Source organism: Acipenser ruthenus, chromosome 15, assembly GCF_902713425.1.
Source record: "Acipenser ruthenus chromosome 15, fAciRut3.2 maternal haplotype, whole genome shotgun sequence".
Classification (NCBI taxonomy): Eukaryota; Metazoa; Chordata; class Actinopteri; order Acipenseriformes; family Acipenseridae; genus Acipenser; species Acipenser ruthenus.
The window spans coordinates 18,900,209-18,920,610 of NC_081203.1; the positions used below are offsets into that span (position 1 = coordinate 18,900,209).

The 20,402-nt window shown below is 41.5% G+C and overlaps 1 protein-coding gene across 22 annotated transcripts in view; it reads right to left on the minus strand.

Annotated features, from left to right (window-relative positions):
- The window catches only part of LOC117422321 (gephyrin), a 214,596-nt gene that overhangs the window by 78,028 nt on the left and 116,166 nt on the right, over positions 1–20,402 (minus strand). For 15 of the 22 annotated variants that reach the window (XM_058987308.1, XM_058987319.1, XM_058987316.1 and 12 more), the window contains exons 5-9: positions 19,482–19,576; positions 18,965–19,031; positions 15,534–15,806; positions 12,109–12,222; positions 9,445–9,579 (exon numbers count right to left, since the gene is read on the minus strand). In XM_058987308.1, the coding sequence (XP_058843291.1) occupies positions 9,445–9,579; positions 12,109–12,222; positions 15,534–15,806; positions 18,965–19,031; positions 19,482–19,576 (684 nt within the window). The remainder of the gene's footprint in view (positions 1–9,444; positions 9,580–12,108; positions 12,223–15,533; positions 15,807–18,964; positions 19,032–19,481; positions 19,577–20,402) is intronic. The other 7 variants (XM_058987315.1, XM_058987323.1, XM_058987331.1 and 4 more) reach the window with 1 other exon arrangement.

Here is a 20,402-nt window from a genome sequence, read left to right on the forward strand (position 1 = left end):
TTGTTTTGTGTTCAAACCTTTTATTTTCTGTGCTGTTAATTATTAAATGCTGAGCGCGATCACGTGCTCAGCTTAACCAAAATCCAAGTCTCTGTGTGTTACTTCCTGGCTCTGGTCTGACACCACCCACTCCGGCCGTCTTTGTGACACGTGGTGTCCTGCGTGGAATCTACAGCGCCTCCAGGACTCAGGCCAGAGCAGGAACAGCATTTTTGGATTGGAAAAAAAAAAAGAGAAAAAAAAAAAAAGAGGAAAAAAAAAATGGCAGAAGACGCCATCAAAGTGTGGGACTGGATGCTGGAAAATGCTGGGCTGGAGGCCCAGTCTATACCAGTAGTCGTCCGGTTCCTGCAGTTTATGGATAAGGAGCGATGGGAGGCATATGCGAGGGAACAGACCCTAAGCACCTGGGAGGAAGGTGTGGGGTTGGTCCTCAGCTACCTGGAGGCAATTATAAGTGGAACAGCAGCCCAGGTAGCAGGTCCACCAGCAGAGGAAGAATGCCTGCTGTCCCCGTCTCCACCAGCAGAGGAAGAATGCCTGCTGGTTTTGCGTCCACAGCCCGAGCGGGAGGAGCCAGAGCGTCCACAGCCCAAGCGGGAGGAGCCTGAGTGTCCACAGCCCAAGCGGGAGGAGCCCGAACGTCCTACGCCTGAGTGGGAGGGGCCCGAACGTCCTACGCCTGAGTGGGAGGAGCCCGAACGTCCTACGCCTGAGTGGGAGGAGCCCGAACGTCCTACGCCTGAGTGGGAGGAGCCCGAACGTCCTACGCCTGAGTGGGGGGAGCCCGAACGTCCACAGCCCAAGAGGGGGGAGTCGGTGCGTCCACAGCCCAAGAGGGGGGAGTCGGTGCGTCCACAGCCCAAAAGGGAGGAGTCGGTGCGTCCACAGCCCGAAGAGAGGGAAGTCGGGGCTTCCACAGCCCCAGGACCCAAGCTACCAGCAGAGGGAGAATGCCTGCTGGTTCCACCTCCACCAGCAGAGGGAGAATGCCTGCTGGTTTCCCCGTCAAAGGCGGAGCCGCACCAGTTCCCTGCAAGAGAGGCAGAGCAGCACCAGTCCCCTGGAAAAGGGGGAGACTACACGCTGCTCCCACCTCCATCGGCAGGAGACTACACGCTGCTCCCACCTTCACCGGCAGGACCAGAGCAGCTGGAGCTGCCTCTGCCTCCGCCACCTACACCGGCAGGAGCAGAGCAGCCAGAGCTGCCTCTGCCTCCGCCACCTCCACCGGCAGGAACAGAGAAGCAGGAGCTGCCTCTGCCTCCGCCACCTCCACCGGAAGGAGCAGAGCAGCAGGAGCTGCCTCTGCCTTCGCCACCACCACCGCCAGGAGCAGAGGAGCAGGAGCTGCCTCTGCCACTTCCAGGAGCAGAGGAGCAGGAGCTGCCTCTGCCTCCGACACTGTCAGAAGCAGAACAGCAGGAGCTGTCTCTGCTTTCCGTACCTCCACCATAGGGAGTACGGTGGCCGGAGCCCCAGAAAGGGGAGCTGTCGGCCACGAAGAAGGGGGAGGAGGTCTGGAGACCACCAACCCCAGCAGCAGTTTCGCTGCCGGAGATCGTGGGGGAGGTCCGGAGACCTGCTCCCACTGCAGCAGTTTCGCTGCCGGAGATCGTGGGGGAGGTCCGGAGACCTGCTCCCACTGCAGCTTCTTCGCTGCCGGCAGTACTGTGGTCAGAGCCCCACCAAGGGGAGCTACCGGCTACGAAGGAAGGGGGAGAGGTCAGGAGACCTGCATCCCCCGCAGCAATTTCGCTGCAAGCATGGACCAGCAGGCTGTCAGCCGTGCCACTACCGGCAGGGGTGCTGACAGCATTGCCAGCCATGGGCCCACTGAAGCCTCCCTTCCCAGTCCGAGACTTTGTCCTGGACTGCTGGATTTTTAAGGGGGGAGGTGGCCGTTGAGGCCATGTGTGCTGCGCACAAGGGGGGGTATATGTGGCAATGTGCCCCGTCCCTGTGTGCATTTGTATGTTGCGTGTGTAAATGTTGGTGTATAGTCATTGGTACACGGGATATAAACGGGTCTGTGTTTCACGTGTATTTAAAAAAGGTAGATTTGTATTTAGGCACGAGGAGGGCACAAATCACTTCACGTGCTGGTTAAATGTAATATGTGAGCACGGGGTTGCACAGAATTAATTCACGTGCTGGGATTCAAGTGAATAATTAATTAGTAATTGAATCCCAGCACAACAGTATATATAGAGACACGTTTCTTTCACTCGTGGTTGGGTGTTCGAGAGTGGAGAACGGGAGAGAGAGAGAGAGAGAGAGAGAGAGAGAGAGAGAGAGAGAGAGAGAGAGAGAGAGAGAGAGAGAGAGAGGAGTTAAAATAAATACAGATCGTAAATATAAGTGTTTGTACTCACCGTGTTTGTTTGTCTCTCCGTGCACCGTTTGTTAAGTGTTTAGTAAGTTTTGTTTGTCTATTTATTTTGGCGCAAGTGCCGTGTCCTGTTTTGTTTTGTGTTCAAACCTTTTATTTTCTGTGCTGTTAATTATTAAATGCTGAGCGCGATCACGCGCTCAGCTTAACCAAAATCCAAGTCTCTGTGTGTTACTTCCTGGCTCTGGTCTGACACCACCCACTCCGGCCGTCTTTGTGACAGTCCCTCATTTACCCAGGTAAATCCTGGATATCTAGGCACCTGAACAGAGCAGAGCTCAATTTCAATTGCTCTACTCCCTAGTCTATGCACAGCAACAAGCAAATTGTTAAAACCATTTATCCATGTTACTTTGATTTTGCAATTAGAGTAGCTAATGCACTTTAGTCACGGTTCAACAAATATATTAGGAATGCAACCAACTGCAGGAATCATTTTATGTATTACCAGATCTACAAATTGTTTTTTTTTTTTTTTTTATTCCTAAGCCTAATAATGATGATCTTTTCAGAAAGGTTTGTTGATGGGTTGACTAGAATTAAAGGGTGTCTTCAGGGTACATCTCCCAGGAAACTGCACCAGATTCTGCGCTGTGTACATTTTCTTCTGCAGTGCAGCCATGCCGTTGCAACCTGGTTGAAGCTGTCAGGATATCTGAACATCAAGACACAGTCTTGAGACTGTGTCCGAGTTAGCAAGACTGTGCGCATATAGCTTCAAGTTCTAATGGAAACACTGGAGTTAAACGCTTTGATGGCATTCTAAAGCATTGATCCTTAACCTGGTGAAGACTGGTGCACAGTCAAGACAGTTCTGTGTTCACCATGTAGAGTGTGACAGTGTTGTATTTTACTCACCCAAAATACTGCATAGTGTTGCAGAGTAAATTACTCAATTACCAAGAAAAAACCTTATCTGGAGCGCTGCATACAGCTCCCGCTTACATTTACAGGCAGGTTTATGTTTCTTTACAGTCAGACAGTGTACAACTGACTACAGTAATTAAGGAGTGGTTTCTCCAACAGCAGTGAAATGACACTGTTTCAAAACCTAAATTTGGGGTGAGGGTCCTCAGCATAAGGGTCACCATCTTTGAGCGAGGAACCTAAAACTGTTTTCTGATGCGCTTTTTCTTATCTCTGTGCTATGGAGCTATTACATTTAAAACAGCACAGCAAAACTGTAAACAACTTGTATTCAAGGTCTATAAGTACATTTGCACATTACTCCCCATCATAAAACCAGCAGGCAATTCAGCACCATTGGCAGTCTTGAGACAGGGCAAGGACAGAATGGCCGGCAGGCAGGTCAGAGTTGAGGTCTCTCGGTCTCTCTCTCTCTCTCTCTCTCTCTCTCTCTCTCTCTCTCTCTCTCTGAGCTGTGAAGCTCTCATGGTGCCTGGATGTAGCAAATGTCCCTCACCTATGATGAATGCTACATTCACAAAAATTTTAATTAAATTAAATTAAAAATAAATGCACAGAGAACAGTCAGGGTTTTTCCCTCTCCAGCAAAATGAAGCAGAACATTAGTGCAATGATAATTACACAAAACACAGCGCTCAATATGTCTCACAAGATCTGAGATAATATTTCCCTTAAACCTTAAAGAGACAAAGTGACTAGACAGCTCTAGTTTAGGTTCTTTAATGACCTTACGCACAGTGACAACAGCGCTCGACAGAATCGGTAGCTTGTAAGTGGTACGGAATGAAGGTGCTGGTGATAATGGATAATGAAAAGTGGTGAGCTGTGGCAGGGTGGTATAAAGTGTGTGTGTGTGGGGGGGGGGAATACTAGGTTGGCAGGGAGGAGGTTAAATTCCTCCCTGACAGAAAGCATGTGGGAATGTGGCTGGGGCCATAATTGCATGATTAATAGCACTATGTAACACAATTTTTGTTCCTGTGTAGTAAGTGTTATTTCCTAATTGCTTATGCCTCAAAAGTATAGAAAATGGCTATTAGAAAAAAAAAAAAGTATAGAAAACTTTGCTTTTGTGACCAGGACAGTGATATTTTGAAATTTACCTATTTCCAATGAGAAAACGGGCGAATTTGTGTCTTTTCGTTCACATAAAGTCAGAAAAAAACAACATATGAATCCAAATTAACATGTATTTATACTAAAGTAATACAAAAATGACTACAAAAGATTTAGAAGTGAGTAGTTTTTCGAGATTTACGATTATACTGTAAATCACTTTCACGAATCAGCCCCCAAATGTAGTCTCCCATCATGTTCTTGTTATACTGTCCTTGGTAGCGGCGTTCAAAGTCCAGTATATCCTGGTGGAAGCGCTCGCCTTGCTCCTCCGAGTACGCTCCCATGTTCTCCTTGAATTTATCAAGATGAGCATCAAGGATATGGACTTTGAGGGACATCCTACAGCCCATTGTGCCGTAGTTCTTCACCAGAGTCTCAACCAGCTCCACATAGTTTTCGGCCTTGTGATTGCCCAGGAAGCCCCGAACCACTGCGACAAAGCTGTTCCAAGCCGCTTTCTCCTTACTAGTGAGCTTCTTGGGGAATTCATTGCACTCCAGGATCTTCTTTATCTGTGGTCCGACGAAGACACCGGCTTTGACCTTTGCCTCAGACAGCTTAGGGAAGAAGTCTTGAAGGTACTTGAAGGCTGCCGACTCCTTATCTAGAGCTCTGACAAATTGTTTCATAAGGCCCAATTTGATGTGCAGTGGTGGCATCAGCACCTTCCGGGGGTCCACCAGTGGCTCCCACTTGACATTGTTCCTCCCCACAGAGAACTCGGTCCGCTGTGGCCAGTCCCGCCTGTGGTAGTGCGCCTTGGTGTCCCTGCTGTCCCAAAGGCAAAGATAGCAGGGAAACTTGGTAAAACCGCCTTGGAGACCCATCAGGAATGCCACCATTGCAGCCTCTTGATGCCATCTCAGAAAAATGCAGATATGTATCCACTTAGGCAGCTGGAACTAAACTGAACTGGTGGGCTTAAGGCCCCTGTATTTATACTACTATTTATATTACTGGAAAGTTCTAGAAGTTACTCCAAGTTTACTCAGCACTGAATCTATCTGGAATGTTCTGGAAAATAGGTCAATTTCAAAATATCACTGTCCTGGTCACAAAAGCAAAGTTTGTGGGGAATAATAGCCATTTTCTATACTTTTGAGGCATAAGCAATTAGGAAATAACACTTACTACCCAGGAACCAAAAAAAAAAAAAAAATTTGTTACAAGGTGTAGTTAATGAGGCTACAGCCACGGGTGGAAGGTAATGTTGGTGAAGGTGTGATGCTGTGTTGTGATGTCCTGTACTGTGCGTGATGTTTATGTACAACCTTTTGTTTTGGCCCCTGTGCCTATTTGTTTTGTTTAGTGTTTGTTAGTTTATTTGTTGATTAAATGTGTTGAACAGTGCTTCAGACCTGCAGCTTCTTGCTTCTGAGACAACGATAACAGCTTGGGCTGTGACGCTACCCTGTCACAAGAGCCAAGCAGTTTTTTTTCATCTTCTAATAAGGGTCTTATATTGCCAATATAAAATATCTTATTTGCGCTATGTATTCTGCTCATCATTTCCAGTGCTGGGTTCATGAGACATGAAAACCTGTGTTAAAGTGGATTTAAAATGATTGTGTATAATTATTATACAGACAGTTACTCCAAGTTTGAGTAGCCATATTTCAGTTCAACGACTGTACTTAAAAATTGAGAATTCAGAGTAAAGCAAAGTGCCTCACTTCAATTACCAAAAAAGGTCAATATTGAAGAAAATAAATAAATAAAATAAATGCAATTTACACACGGCTTGGAGAAAATAAAAATGCTTTTAACAAAAATGATTTAAACAGGTCAGATGGCATACTTACTTTTAAACGGGTGTTAAATAACACATTAGTTAAGCTGATCAGTATTGACTGAGAAATCCAACAAGCTACTTTTCAGGGGTGTATAAGTAACAGCCAAGAAAATACAGTATACTGCAACAAGACAAGTAGCCGTACCGCTTAAGAAGGGTACAGCTTGAGAGAGGAAGCTTCTAACATGTATAAAACTAGAGCTGCAGCTTGAGAGAGGAAGCTTCTAACATGTACACAACTAGAGCTGCAGCTTGAGAGAGGAAGCTTCTAACATGTATAAAACTAGAGCTGCAGCTTGAGAGAGGAAGCTTCTAACATGTACACAACTAGAGCTGCAGCTTGAGAGAGGAAGCTTCTAACATGTATAAAACTAGAGCTGCAGCTTGAGAGGGGAAGCTTCTAACATTTATAAAACTAGAGCTGCAGCTTGAGAGAGGAAGCTTCTAACATGTACACAACTAGAGCTGCAGCTTGAGAGAGGAAGCTTCTAACATGTATACAACTAGAGCTCCAGCTTGAGAGAGGAAGCTTCTAACATGTATAAAACTAGAGCTGCAGCTTGAGAGAGGAAGCTTCTAACATGTACACAACTAGAGCTGCAGCTTGAGAGAGGAAGCTTCTAACATGTATAAAACTAGAGCTGCAGCTTGAGGAAGCTTCTAACATGTATAAAACTAGAGCTGCAGCTTGAAAGAGGAAGCTTCTAACATGTATAAAACTAGAGCTGCAGCTTGAGAGAGGAAGCTTCTAACATGTACACAACTAGAGCTGCAGCTTGAGAGAGCAAGCTTCTAACATGTATAAAACTAGAGCTGTAGCTTGAGAGAGGAAGCTTCTAACATGTATAAAACTAGAGCTGCAGCTTGAGAGAGGAATCTTCTAACATGTATAAAACTAGAGCTGCAGCTTGAGAGAGGAAGCTTCTAACATGTATAAAACTAGAGCTGCAGCTTGAGGAAGCTTCTAACATGTATAAAACTAGAGCTGCAGCTTGAAAGAGGAAGCTTCTAACATGTACACAACTAGAGCTGCAGCTTGAGAGAGCAAGCTTCTAACATGTATAAAACTAGAGCTGTAGCTTGAGAGAGGAATCTTCTAACATGTATAAAACTAGAGCTGCAGCTTGAGAGAGGAAGCTTCTAACATGTATAAAACTAGAGCTGCAGCTTGAAAGAGGAAGCTTCTAACATGTATAAAACTAGAGCTGCAGCTTGAGAGAGGAAGCTTCTAACATGTACACAACTAGAGCTGCAGCTTGAGAGAGGAAGCTTCTAACATGTACACAACTAGAGCTGCAGCTTGAGAGAGGAAGCTTCTAACATGTACACAACTAGAGCTGCAGCTTGAAAGAGGAAGCTTCTAACATGTATAAAACTAGAGCTGCAGCTTGAGAGAGGAAGCTTCTAACATGTATAAAACTAGAGCTGCAGCTTGAGAGAGCAAGCTTCTAACATGTATAAAACTAGAGCTGTAGCTTGAGAGAGGAAGCTTCTAACATGTATAAAACTAGAGCTGCAGCTTGAGAGAGGAAGTTTCTAACATGTATAAAACTAGGGAGGCATTATTTGGTGCCATTTTATTATGATTTCAAAACAATAAAAAAACACAGCTTTACTGCCCTGTACTGATGTCTGCAGACTGACCTGCTGTGCAGAAGATCAGTCATGATGAAATACCTCATATACTGCAGGGAAGTTATTGTAGGCTAGTCTTTCTGTAGAGTTACATGAGTTGATCATCCTACAGCCTGATTAGGTACAGCGGTATTTTATTAAGAGCATTTCACCACACTGGGGATTCACCCTGGATTGCATCAACCACTTGCCTGCGGTCTTCCTGGGATTACCCTTTATAATACGTTGACTTGGTGACACAGCACTGTACGTTGGCTCCCTGTGCAGTAGGTGAACCGCATTCCAGTGTTCTTGGATGTTGGATCTGGAGCAGGGATACGCAACTGAAGAGTCATTCCTCTTCAGGTTTAGCTGGTCTAATGAACCATTATGTGCTTTAATGGATTAAACTGAATAATTAACAACATGGCTAGAACAGAAATCTGGACTGGAGGTGTCAAGGTTGCCAGGACCCCCTTGAAATGAGATGTTCTATCCTTTTAAATACAAAAAAAGTAAAAGAAATGTGTGGCAATTATAGACTGCGTAATGAAACTATTTCCTATTCGGTTGTACAGAAGAGTGTTTCTCTATTTTGTAAAGATAATTTGGTGAGGTGAAGTCAGGGCTGAGATATTACTCTGTCGGAATATGGTGCTATAGTTGTGTCTGTTTGTTTCTGTGAAAGCTTCTGACCTGACACCTTCTCGGATTGATCCACATGTTATTATACAGGGTTATCATAGTGGGGGAATAAAACAGGCACAGGTACAGATTTGAATAACACAGGATTCCCCCGCTGACTAGTAACTGGTCTATGAGCAGATTCACTGGGCGACTGCACAGAGGTGTGATCTGCAAACATGCTCTAATATAACATTTTCATCACCGCAAGTTATTAGAAATTACAAAATATTGGATATAGAAGTAACTCTAAAATTGAAGAGTGACTATTTTCTTGCTATAGCCCTGATTAGATTTACAGGGTGACATGAAACGCTGATCTTTTTCTCGAAGTATTTGGAAGGTGTCCTTTATATACATTATTGCTTTCCAAAATCAACTGAAAAGTCAATAATAAAAAAAAAAAAACCCTGCAGTTTGTATTAATTTAACATGACTAACTAAATGTGATTTTTGCTGTTATGGATTAATTCCTCTATTGCCTTCTGTTTAAGGGTTTGAGAGAGCTTGCATGTAAAATAACAGACGTAAAACCCCAAATTAAGAAAGAACGGCAGATACCTAATTAAAAAATAAAAATAAAAAACACATTGAAAAAAAATAATTTTATTCTGGTTGAATGAGAAACCATTCAGTCAATTTTGCATCTGCTTGGCGACTTCGATAACGGAAGACGATAATCTTTCACCGGGCTAGTAAGACTTTTTGAGGAGCTGATCAAAGTGAAAAGGTGGTGTTGTTTAAATAAAGGGCTTGCAAAAATGGAATTGGTGCAAAACTGCCGGGTCTTGAGCTGTTGCTGTCTTGGACTCATTCATCACGTGGGGCTTCAATTATACATGTGTGCAAGCTGGAGAGAAGCAGTCGTTATGATGGGATGGCACAGAGCGGCAGGCAGCGCTGGGAAGGCACTTACTTTTGGCGTGGGACAGGAAGCGGTGGAGAGGCGTGAGGTGGCCTGTGCGCGGGGCGACTCCGAAGGAGTGGTGCTCAGAGAGGCGGTGTCCCTGGGAAGCACCTGGACTCCACGTGAGATGATTGAATCGGGGATCTGCAGTAAAAGAACAAAACAAATTAGCAAATGACTGGTTTACAGCTTTACTGAAAGTCCCCCAATCTGAAGCGAATCCTAATTTTAGAATGAAATTTAATGACAAACCTTTGTCAATGAAATTGATGATACTGATAATCCCCGAAGTTTGAGAATAACCAAAGTGAAATTATCAGGCACTTGTCCCCATATGCTCTTATTCTGTGCAGTCATTTTAGTGCGGTACTTATAAGCAGAAGGTGACATTAAAGGTCTATTCACACTGCACGCAATGTGATTTGTCCATAGCTGGATAAACCTGTACAGAAATGACACTACAGCATAGGGCCCCCAGCAGAATTGGGGCCCCTGTGAGGTTGCCGTTTGTTTGGGACAGTTTAAAAATACTGCATGAGGGCGGACAATCCCACACACACAGGAAAAGAGGCGCACAGAATTGCTTTTGGTTAATTTTGTTATTTTATGACGGCTATGCATTTCTTTCTCGATTACAGCACACCTGGTCTCTGAGTCTCTCACGAAAGCAGCTTTCTGCTAATGTAATGTACTGATTTTGTTTTGCTATATATATATATATGATCTGTCTCACCGGTGTGTCTTTGTAATGGTTGTGTCCTTTGTTATACAGCTCTGGGTATTTTGATACTACAAGAATGAACTTTCTTCTGCCATTGTTTCTTGAAAACAGAACACAAGGGAAGCTGTTCCTGTTTGTTTCCCTAGCTGCCACGTGACAAAAACGCAAAAATAGACACCAATCGTATTTTTTTCAGATCACTTCAGTGTGTCGCCCCGTCGCATTGCAGACAGTGTTAATGGTTTGTATTAAAACTACATGTCCTATTTTTATTTTTTTTCGTGGTGCGGTGTGTTGTACTACACATTCTCTTGTTGCATCACGTCCAGTGTGGACAGGCCTTAACCTGCTCCTACTTCTGGCACAGTAGTTAAAAATGTGATCTTTAAGATCTGAAATCTGTATGCGCTCTGGAAAATATCTGGAAAAAATGTTATGCATTAAATAGAGAATAAAACTAGATTTAAAAAAACATATAAGAAGATAATTTCAAAGACATCACCTAATGGTCATCAGCATCAACTGTATATATGCCTTCACTGAAATCTTTACACCCTCTTTATGCATTCATGAATAATTGGTTCTACTCCGGAATGTTTGTGCTTTTAAATCACTCATATAAACATCAATTACAACAAACAGAACTGCTGATTCAAATCTAATTTAAACACTGCTGTAAAAACAAGCTTCTCATTATTCAATATTCCATTAAACAGAATCAAGAACTCTAGTCCAAACATGTGACCCTTATTGGCTTTCTGTACCATTTCATTGGCTCATTTTAAGAATAATTTACTTTTTTTGTAATAAACTAGCATTTAATCTAAAACTTGTGAGTTTTTGAGACTCTTTGGGTGAACAATACGTCTTTTTATTTATTTTTTATCCTACTTCATTGTATAAAACTAGAATGAAAAGAATCAACTTTGATGAAGGTAGAGTTCCTTAAATGAATTCTTTAGCTTCAGAAAAACAAAACAAAACAAAAAAATAAATACATATATAAATAAATACATATATTTACCTAGGAGGGTAAACGTCCAAGCAAATGCTGAGTCCCTTTTTAATAAAGTGTTTTAGAAGCATATATAAGAGTTAACAGAGTTGAAATTGTCAAATATGTTCTGATCCTTTCCTCCTGTGGTTGCTGTATTCATTTATTTAAGGTCACTTCACAATTAAGCCTCCTTTCTTTACTGTCCAGATTTACTACTATTGACAGCAATATGAATTCAAATTAAACCTCTCTAACAAGACCAACGTACTGTAAACTATCAAACCTTCTGCCAAACTATCAAACCTTCTGAAATCAAAACAGTTTGCATAAAACAAAATGAAAATAAATAAAAAGCAGTAACACCCAAGCAAAATTCTTTGACAAATGATTCAGCCACATTTTGTTTATCCCTTGACCGGCCTACTAGGGAGGCTTCACAGTATCACAGAGAGTCGACACAGTCGACTAGCCGAACAGTTGAATAGAAAACTGACAGTCGGTCTCGGAAGCTGGGAGTTGATTACCTGCAAGCCAGGTGAGTTTCAGCTGGAGGGAAGTACAGTTGCGGTTGCAATCCATTAACATATAAATGACACATGAATATATTCCAAGCAGTTTTAAAATATAATGCAAAAACAGCAAAGTGTTCTGAAAAAGTCAGTTCACAAATAGAGCACCAGACATGGTCAAATACAGGATTTATTGATAAAGATTTTTTAAAGTGACGACTAGTCACCCTATTCGACTATCTTGACCTCAATTACTCGACTCTGTCAAATCAGTATTGGTTCTACCCTGAATCAGAGCTCAGGAAACAAAGTAAATGCGAGTGATCCCGTTGCTTTGGGCTCTCTGCATTGTATTCTGACAGGGCTGTGTAGTCCTTTGTCTCCTGGAGAGAGTGAGCACAGTTCTGTACTTAGTGGTTAGAAGATGAAAGCTATTTGTCTCTTACCGGTTCCCCTGCATCTCTGCTGCATGTGGAATGACAGGAATGAGTGATGAGGCCGGGAAAGGATTGTCCACCTTTTGCCATGACAACAGCGGGAATGGTATCGGCATGCTGACTCTGATGTACAATACAACAACTATCAGCACTACGGCAGGAACATACAAACAGCAGATGACAAGAAAGAATTATACAGGGACACACGGGCTTGCTATGGAATGGGCATGCTTGTAATATCAATGACAGGCAAAACAATGCACTTACATACAGTCATGTCGCAGGGTTACTTAACTAGTTGGTCATATTTGCCTGCTGTTTGGTGCTTCTCCTTGGCCAGCGTCATGAATGCACAACAGGAGCAGCTAAATGTGACTTTATAAATCACCTGATAATGTTTAAACCGGTACTTACCATGGCTTTAAAAAAATATATATATATTTCCTCTCTTTAGTGTTACAATATTCTAACACCATTCTTCTGGAAATGATTTTCAAAACCCAGCAGAGCACTCCAATGAGTGCCACCAAGATCAACACAAACAGGATTTGAGCCAGCGAACTCCCGTTTGCAAGGCTTACTCCACAATCTATGCGGTGGTGTCATGGTTTTGGTGGGATCTACAGTGTCACGGCAAGTTCAATGGGCTCACCAGTCAAAAGTGGAAATAAAGTCTGGACAACTAAACAAACAAGAAAGTTATAAGAGGTGAGAGGAGTGAATCTGAAAACCTTGGCTATCACCCCGTTTATCATTATTTGTATAGAGGCTGACAATTGTGCAGAATTGTGTGTTGGATGTGTAATGCAAGCACTACCGTGCATCAAGGCCTGATTGAGATCATGCAGTGAATATGAACGCAGGGTTCTAGAACTGGAAGTGTTTTAGGATTGGGTTATCAGTAAATTAAGCATAAGGTAATTTTTTAAAAAATTTAAAAACAAACAAAAAAAAAGTTACTTTGGGAGTCATTTAAAATAACACACAGATTATTTAAGGAAGATGGTCTCAGCCTTGACCAGTAGGGGACCCTGTGGTGTGTTGAAGCAAAATTTTCACTCTCTAGCCCAGTAGTAATCAACTCTGGCCCTCAAGGTCATACATGTTTTTACTTCTGAATTATCACTATAACATTTCTGAAGACAACAACTTTTTTATGTTGTATTATTCAGACGGTTCTCCTTAACCATGCCGCCACCCAGCTCCCAATGGAATTTGTGGAAAAGGCAGGAAGCAAATAAAAATGAACATTCATCAATATGCAAATGCTTGTTTAAGTCAAAGGTCTCTCGAATGGAGATTACCCATCAAATGCTATAGATAGCAGTGGGGGCAGGGTGGGGAATAAGAGGCATGTGAATGGATTGACTAATAAGCTGCAACATGATTAATGTCAAAGAAGGGAGGCAACCATTTTATATTGAAACAGCAGCCTGCTAACTCCTGATAGCCTGAATCATGTAAACCCTAGACAGACTCACTGAACGATATTGTTCTGATATAGTAACACCCTAAATACAGCAACCCTTCAAAATGATTGCAAACAACTTAAATAGTAAAAGGAGAAAGAAAATGTTAATTAGTATTTGAAGCCCTTTCATAAAATCTAAATGTTACAGTCAGCACCGCCTAATTGGGATCCTGATAATCGGGACTGCTGCTTAAATGGGATACAACTCTGGGGACGGTTCTTCCCAGTGGTATTTATGTCGTGACTTGTGTAAACTGCGTAAACCATGTTGAACTCTTGAAGGAGCTGGAGTCTCCTGTGGTTTCTCCAGCTGCTGTTGCAAAGAAAGTTGCCGTGTCAACATCGCAGGTGCGATTCATTTTGTTTAGGAATAAAAAAAAAAAACACCGACTCGTATTTTTAATTATGTATTTAACATTAAATCATAATGTGATGTGATTTCATTCTTTTTCTTTTCATTAAGAATCCAAAAAGTGTGACTAAGGTCGTCTCAGCTGCCTCTCGTTTAATTGGGACAGCCTCTTATTCAGGATGTTTTTCCTTCTCCCGAGGTGCCCCGATAAAGCGGCACTGACTGTAATTGCTCCACTTTAACTTACTGCCTGATTTTTCCATTTCCTAGTTTAACTGAACTCGGCCCTGGCAGTTTTTTGGGGCATGAGCAATTAGTAGAAACTTTATGGTACTTTTAGCATACCGGCAGTGTCACAGATTGACAATAACATTATCCAGCACCAGCAGCTATTACAATGTCCAGCTAGCTCTCAGAAGATGGCCTGTCATAGATGATACATTACTCAACACTGTGTCTTCTTTCACTGATCTATACCAACAGAAAGGCTGGCGAATTCACTTGACACTGTATTATCTTTCCTATGTCAATTACTGTGCGTAGAATACAAGGCAGTTAATCTACTCTCTCTGGGTGTGTAAAATATGGAAACCGAAATGTACTCATACTATTCCAGATGAAGTCTGTTATCTATGTCTTTCTACAGTTGTATCACTGTGAAAAATATAACAATCTTTTTTTTTTTAATGCTCCCCTCCTCCCCAATCTATCGATCAGTGAAATTTTTCATAATGAGTGAGATAGCAGGAATGAAATAGGGTTTGAATATTACTTAGATCCATGGATAGATTGAAAGGGCTACTCATATTACCTACATATGCCTAATATTTAATGTCTTCCCTGTTTAATACCCTACTATATTTTGTATGATTCTATACAGCTACTTCTGCTTAGATATTTATTTTGCCATGCTTAATATCTACTATATTCCAAGAACCATTGCTTATCAAAAGACATTAGCTCTGTGCTGTGAACTGAAGAGCAGTGTGAAGCCTTGTATACCGAAGCCAGTGCAAAGCTAATATGCTTCCCAGTTTCACGCCTTAAAAAATCATGATTTGGTATGCTGGAATACCAATAGAGAATGAATCAAAACACATATAATAGGATCTTAAACAGGTAAGAAATCAAACATAGAAATACTAAAAGAAAATGTAAAAATTGAAAATGTTCTAGTCGAATCGATTGTCAATTTAAGTTTCTTTTCATATTTATAAATTCAGCACTATTGAGTGTTTAATAGTTATGGATGATAACAAATTAAACAACAGGACATGATATAAAGACCCTCTCAATGGTACGACAGTACATCTTGCTTTCTTGCTGCACTATATTTTTGTAGACTATGACTAGTATACTGCTGAAACCTCGACACTTAGGGGTCAGTCTGATCAACCAGTAACCCAGCTGGGATCAGCCACAGCACTGGGGAATCACCCTGGATTGCACCCAAACAGAACCGCATTCCTGCAGCCCCTGCCAGGGCTTCATGTAATATAGCAGTTGTTGTTTTTTTTAATAGATTCCCAAGGTGCACTCACGGCACTTCTTGCTTATTAAAGCAGAAGGCTCGAGGGAGTGGAGTGGAACAGCGCGAGACCGAGCACTCACCTTGGCTGCGATGGCGGCGGCGGTGATTTGAGATGACGAGCTGTCTTCGGTGGACGCCACCCCACTGTCCTTCTTCTCCTCCTCGTCCTCCTCGCACTGCACCCCCTTGTCCTCTGTCTGCTTGTGTGGGCTGGTGGTGGGGGGAGGGGAGAGGGGCGGAGGTGGGGAGGGCAGGTCCTCCAGCTCGTCGTGGACCTCTTTCACTTTCACAATGGCATCCCGCAGTAAATCAATGGCGTGCGGTAGGGCAGGCAGAATGAACTGGAAGCACTCCTGAGTTAACAAGAGAAGTGTGTCAGCAGCACACTGATCATACTCCGTCTGATGTGAAAATGAAACGGTTCCTCCATATATCCCCAAATACTTTCTAGAACTTCCCAATATATTTTTTATTTTTACAATTTGAAAAGCAGTTCCCCAGATATCAGTACTATAAGTGTGACAAGCTGTAGGTACAGACAGTCGGAAGAGCATATTATTATCCCCAGATTTGGATAGTCACTAATTTATGGAAAAACAAAAACAAACTACATTAGCACACAAATAGTTTTCCTGCTTGTTTTTCATGTTTCACAATGTGGATTGCCAGCTGTGCATTATACAAGGTAAAGCTCTCCCACTTGCAATTCAAGTCCCCTCCGTTGAGCCATTATGATTCCATGTTATTATATCAGGAGGATGAAATTATACGCACCGCATTCCAATAACTGATAAAGAGGCCTGCAAGCAGCATTTGCTAAATGTATTAAAATGAAATTGTTTCACAATTATGGTCACTCTTGTAAGCCATTCAGCTGCTGACGAATATATATATATATATATATATATATATATATATATATATATATATATATATATATATATATATAATAGATGGGCTTCAGTGAGATACAGGAAAATAATTCCATCTAGGGTTCCTGTGACATCATAAATTAAGAGACTGAAGGTCTAGTAATTTATAAACTGTCACAAAAACCCGAGATGGAATTGTTTTCCTGTAACTCACTGAAGAGGCCCATCTATATATTTTTTATAATACATGGATACTCTTATGATGCTAATATTAAAGAAGACGAGGTTCAGCAGTACAGTTGTTTTTTTTTTAAACGTAGTGTTTCAGTGCTGTACAGACGTTCTGTGTCGTTATCCGTTAGTGCTTCAGCTTTATTTGGATGATTGCCTTTACCTTGTTTTAATTTCCCGTTCCTCTCCAGTTTCTCTGAGATACGAATGTACCAGCTTTACAACTTTTTTTTTTTTTTTTTTTAACAATCTAATTTTGTTGATCATTAATGAACATTTCTGTACTGTGGGTGTTGTCGAGTGATTGAAGATTAGACATTTTGTGTTTGAATTGAAAGTGATGGTCTCGAGGAGTCGAATGGGTCAAAGTTCAAGTATTATCACTTTTTGTTGTCACCACTGTGGTATTATGCCTTTTTTTCAAATGGCTCAGGATGCAAATATAGCCTTCACCCATGTATTATATATATATATATATATATCTCCACTCTGTCCTCACAGGGATGGCATCCCTTTTCCACTTGTTAAACTTCTAAGTAGTAATCAATTAGACAGCAGCAGCTCACAAAGAGAAGCCAGGTCATTGGCGTGGATTCTAACCTCAAGCTGCTGCAGGGTTACAGAGGCTTAAAGCGTTGCTTTGAATTAAAACAAAGAGAGAAAAGCATCATATTCATCTGACACGTTGTCTCAGCTGCGAGAGCATGGTTTGACCACAATGTCACAACTGATAGCCCCAGGCCCATTTACCTGATAAAAAACATGCAGTGCGACACAAGCCTGGCTCAGCATTTCAGAACACTCTTCTGTTTTTTTAAACACTTAGTGTTTGTGAATTTAAAGGAGTCACAACCAAGGTTTAAAAAATAAACTCTAATTAGCACTAGCAAAATTATCACTGGTACCGTTTTTTTGTGTTTTGGCTCTTTATGCTTCATTTCAGGATATACAGATTTTTCAAATAGATTTTTTAAAATAATGTGACTTTCTTCCTGGGATCAGATCACTTCCTGTGCGATAGATGAACTGACTGTGGCTAGACCTAGGGTGACCAGACGTCCCGGTTCGGCCGGGACAGTCCCGGTTTCCCATCAAAGGTCCTGGTGTCCCGACATTTTGCTCAAAATCTTTAAAAAGTCCCGGTTTTCAGCCACTTCATGTAGCGCGACACCCTCTAAATACCTTCTGTCAAAATAAAGTAAACAACTACTTTAAGTCTATGGCACCTGCAATGAAAACAAAATAAAATGAAAAAAACAAGATAGTAGGTTAAAAAAATAAAATTATTTTTATAAAGTGATTAACACAGGTGTACGTGCTTATTCCTCAGTGCGTTTTCATTTAGTTTACATTCAATATGAATCTACGATTATGTATAATATGGTAATGTTGTGGCGGGATTTAGCCCAGACAGAGCAGCGAGAGGTTGCAAGCATCCGAATCCACCAGGTTAAACCACATCCCACATCAACATCGTCAATAAATAGAGCCTGACGCAGTGAGTAAACAAAAAAAAAAAAGAAAAAGAAAAATGGAAAAACGTAAATGTATTTTTAATGATTTAATTTTTTATTATTATTATTATTATTATTATTATTATTATTATTGAACTCAATATAAAAAGTACACAATACTATAACACAATACGGTTACTTAAACTAATTAGCCACAAATTATACACCCAGGAGTATACTGAAATTAGCTAGCTGCTTAAAAAAAAAAGATAACACTAAGAGTGAGAGGATGGCTATTTAAATAACTGTTATAATAACCTATACTTAAATGGTCTTATCAGTTATTTAACAATGTGTCCTGGTTTTGAGCTTTGAGAATCTGGTCACCCTAGCTACACCTCTGGAGTGAAACAAAACTTCAACAGAATAAAATTGAGATAATACTGTAAGTTGTTAAGATGTTTTTGTGATTTTTCTTTATCTAACTGACTGCCATCTTACTTGCAAGCGTGCTGGCATTGTTTTGTGCTTCCTGGCCTTGACACATGATGTCATATTATGACCTTTCAATCCGGTTGACTCCACTTGTTTCATCGTACAGTAGAAGCAGGTGAAGTGAACTGAGTTAAAGTCATAATATCACATGACACGAGAGCTTCCCCTCACAGCTCTGCAAGCGAGTTAAAGAGAGAGAGAGAGAGAGGAAAAGTGATAGAGAGAGTGAGAGAGCAAAAGAGAGAGAAAAAGAGAGAGGAGACAGCAACTCAATACTGTACTGACTTGAACACCCCCTGCCTGCTAGTCAATCTTGTGCTTCTCTCAAGCAAAGGTAATACAACAGAGATGCTTTCTCAGTGTTTTTGGGTTATCATTTTTCTTTACAGGTAATACCTGCAGTTCTCGTACAGCACGTCAGTATCCAGACTAACACAGCCTCCCTGCTGGTCTCCTTACCTGTGATCCTTTTTTGCTGCCTGGCAGGTTGATGATGAGAGTTTTCCCTCTAATCCCACACACCGGCCTGTGAAAGAAGGTTTAAAGTGTGCTAGTGCATGGAGCAGACCTCTTAAAGAGTGCAACAAAATATACAAAGAAAAAACAACACACGAATGTACAGCTATGCAGCACCTAGAACTTTAGCATTGAGAAAACTATAGGAACAAAACTTAGATATTTTATTTAACATCATGTAAATCAAAGAAACTACAAAATTATATCGTAAAAGTCTACTGGAAGCCATGATAGTAGTACAGTATTTCATGTTAGATTTCGAAATGTCACATTTTTAAATTTGTCAGTTTTTCCTTAAGTATATGAAAAACTACAAAGTGGTATGTAATTCAATATGTTAACGTCACATTATTGAGTAGGTTTCACTCAGTAGGGTGATGCTAAACGTTTGGCCATAGCTGTAGTTAGGCACCTGATCCCAGAAGGCTATGAGGATGTCTTGGTTCTGCACTTTGCATACCTGGACAGCATTCCCAGGGGGGTGACATGGAGCGATCCCATCAGCATGGCGAGGGCCATTCCAGGGGCTTCTCTCTCGATCACTTCCTTCGTGGCCTGGGGTGAAACAGAGACATAGCACAGCATGAACCTGCTGAACACCCAGTCAAACTCTTTCCAGAGCCTGATGAGAGGTCTATTCATGATACAGTATACTGAGTACAGGGTATCGACATACCTTATATTGCTAGTAGTGGCAGCCACCCAAAAAACCAACTCACTTTTTTCTGGCTCAGTAATCTGGTTAAACAGAGGTGGGTTTAAAATATAGATTCAACCACATCTATAGTACTGATATTATCAACAATGGCTTGTTCCTTAATAACTGTCTTAAATATGTTAAAGCTACAGCTTAGCCTCAGAGTTATGAACCCCTGAAGAATGGAGGTTGTTCGTAAGTCTGAAATGTCTGTAACTCTGAAAACTGAATGTGGACACCTGCTATCTACACCCTCAATCTGGCGAATAAACAAGGATACAGTACAGTACAGTAATACAATATTGTTATGGTTCTAGTCTTTTAAAACAGTACTATAAATGGAAAAAAATGCTACACGTCCATGAAAACCTGGGTTAACGTTGTGCTTGTGCTGCTTCTCTCCTTTGTCTTGAAAAAAAAAACTGTGCTTTGTTTAAAACTAAAACATTCCAGTAAAATTGCCTTTACTTGCTTTGAAATCTGCCTCACCTTTCTGAATACATTTGTTGGTACAGTAATTCTGCCTTCTCCGTGACCAGCATGCCGCTTACAGGAGTGCCTATGTGGCTGCATTGCACTCATGGTTGAGTGATTGCGTACTTCCGGTAGAAAGTGGGGGTTCGGTAGACCGGTCAGTTTGTAACTTTGGTGTTCGGAACTCTGGGGTTCTACTGTATGTTTTAT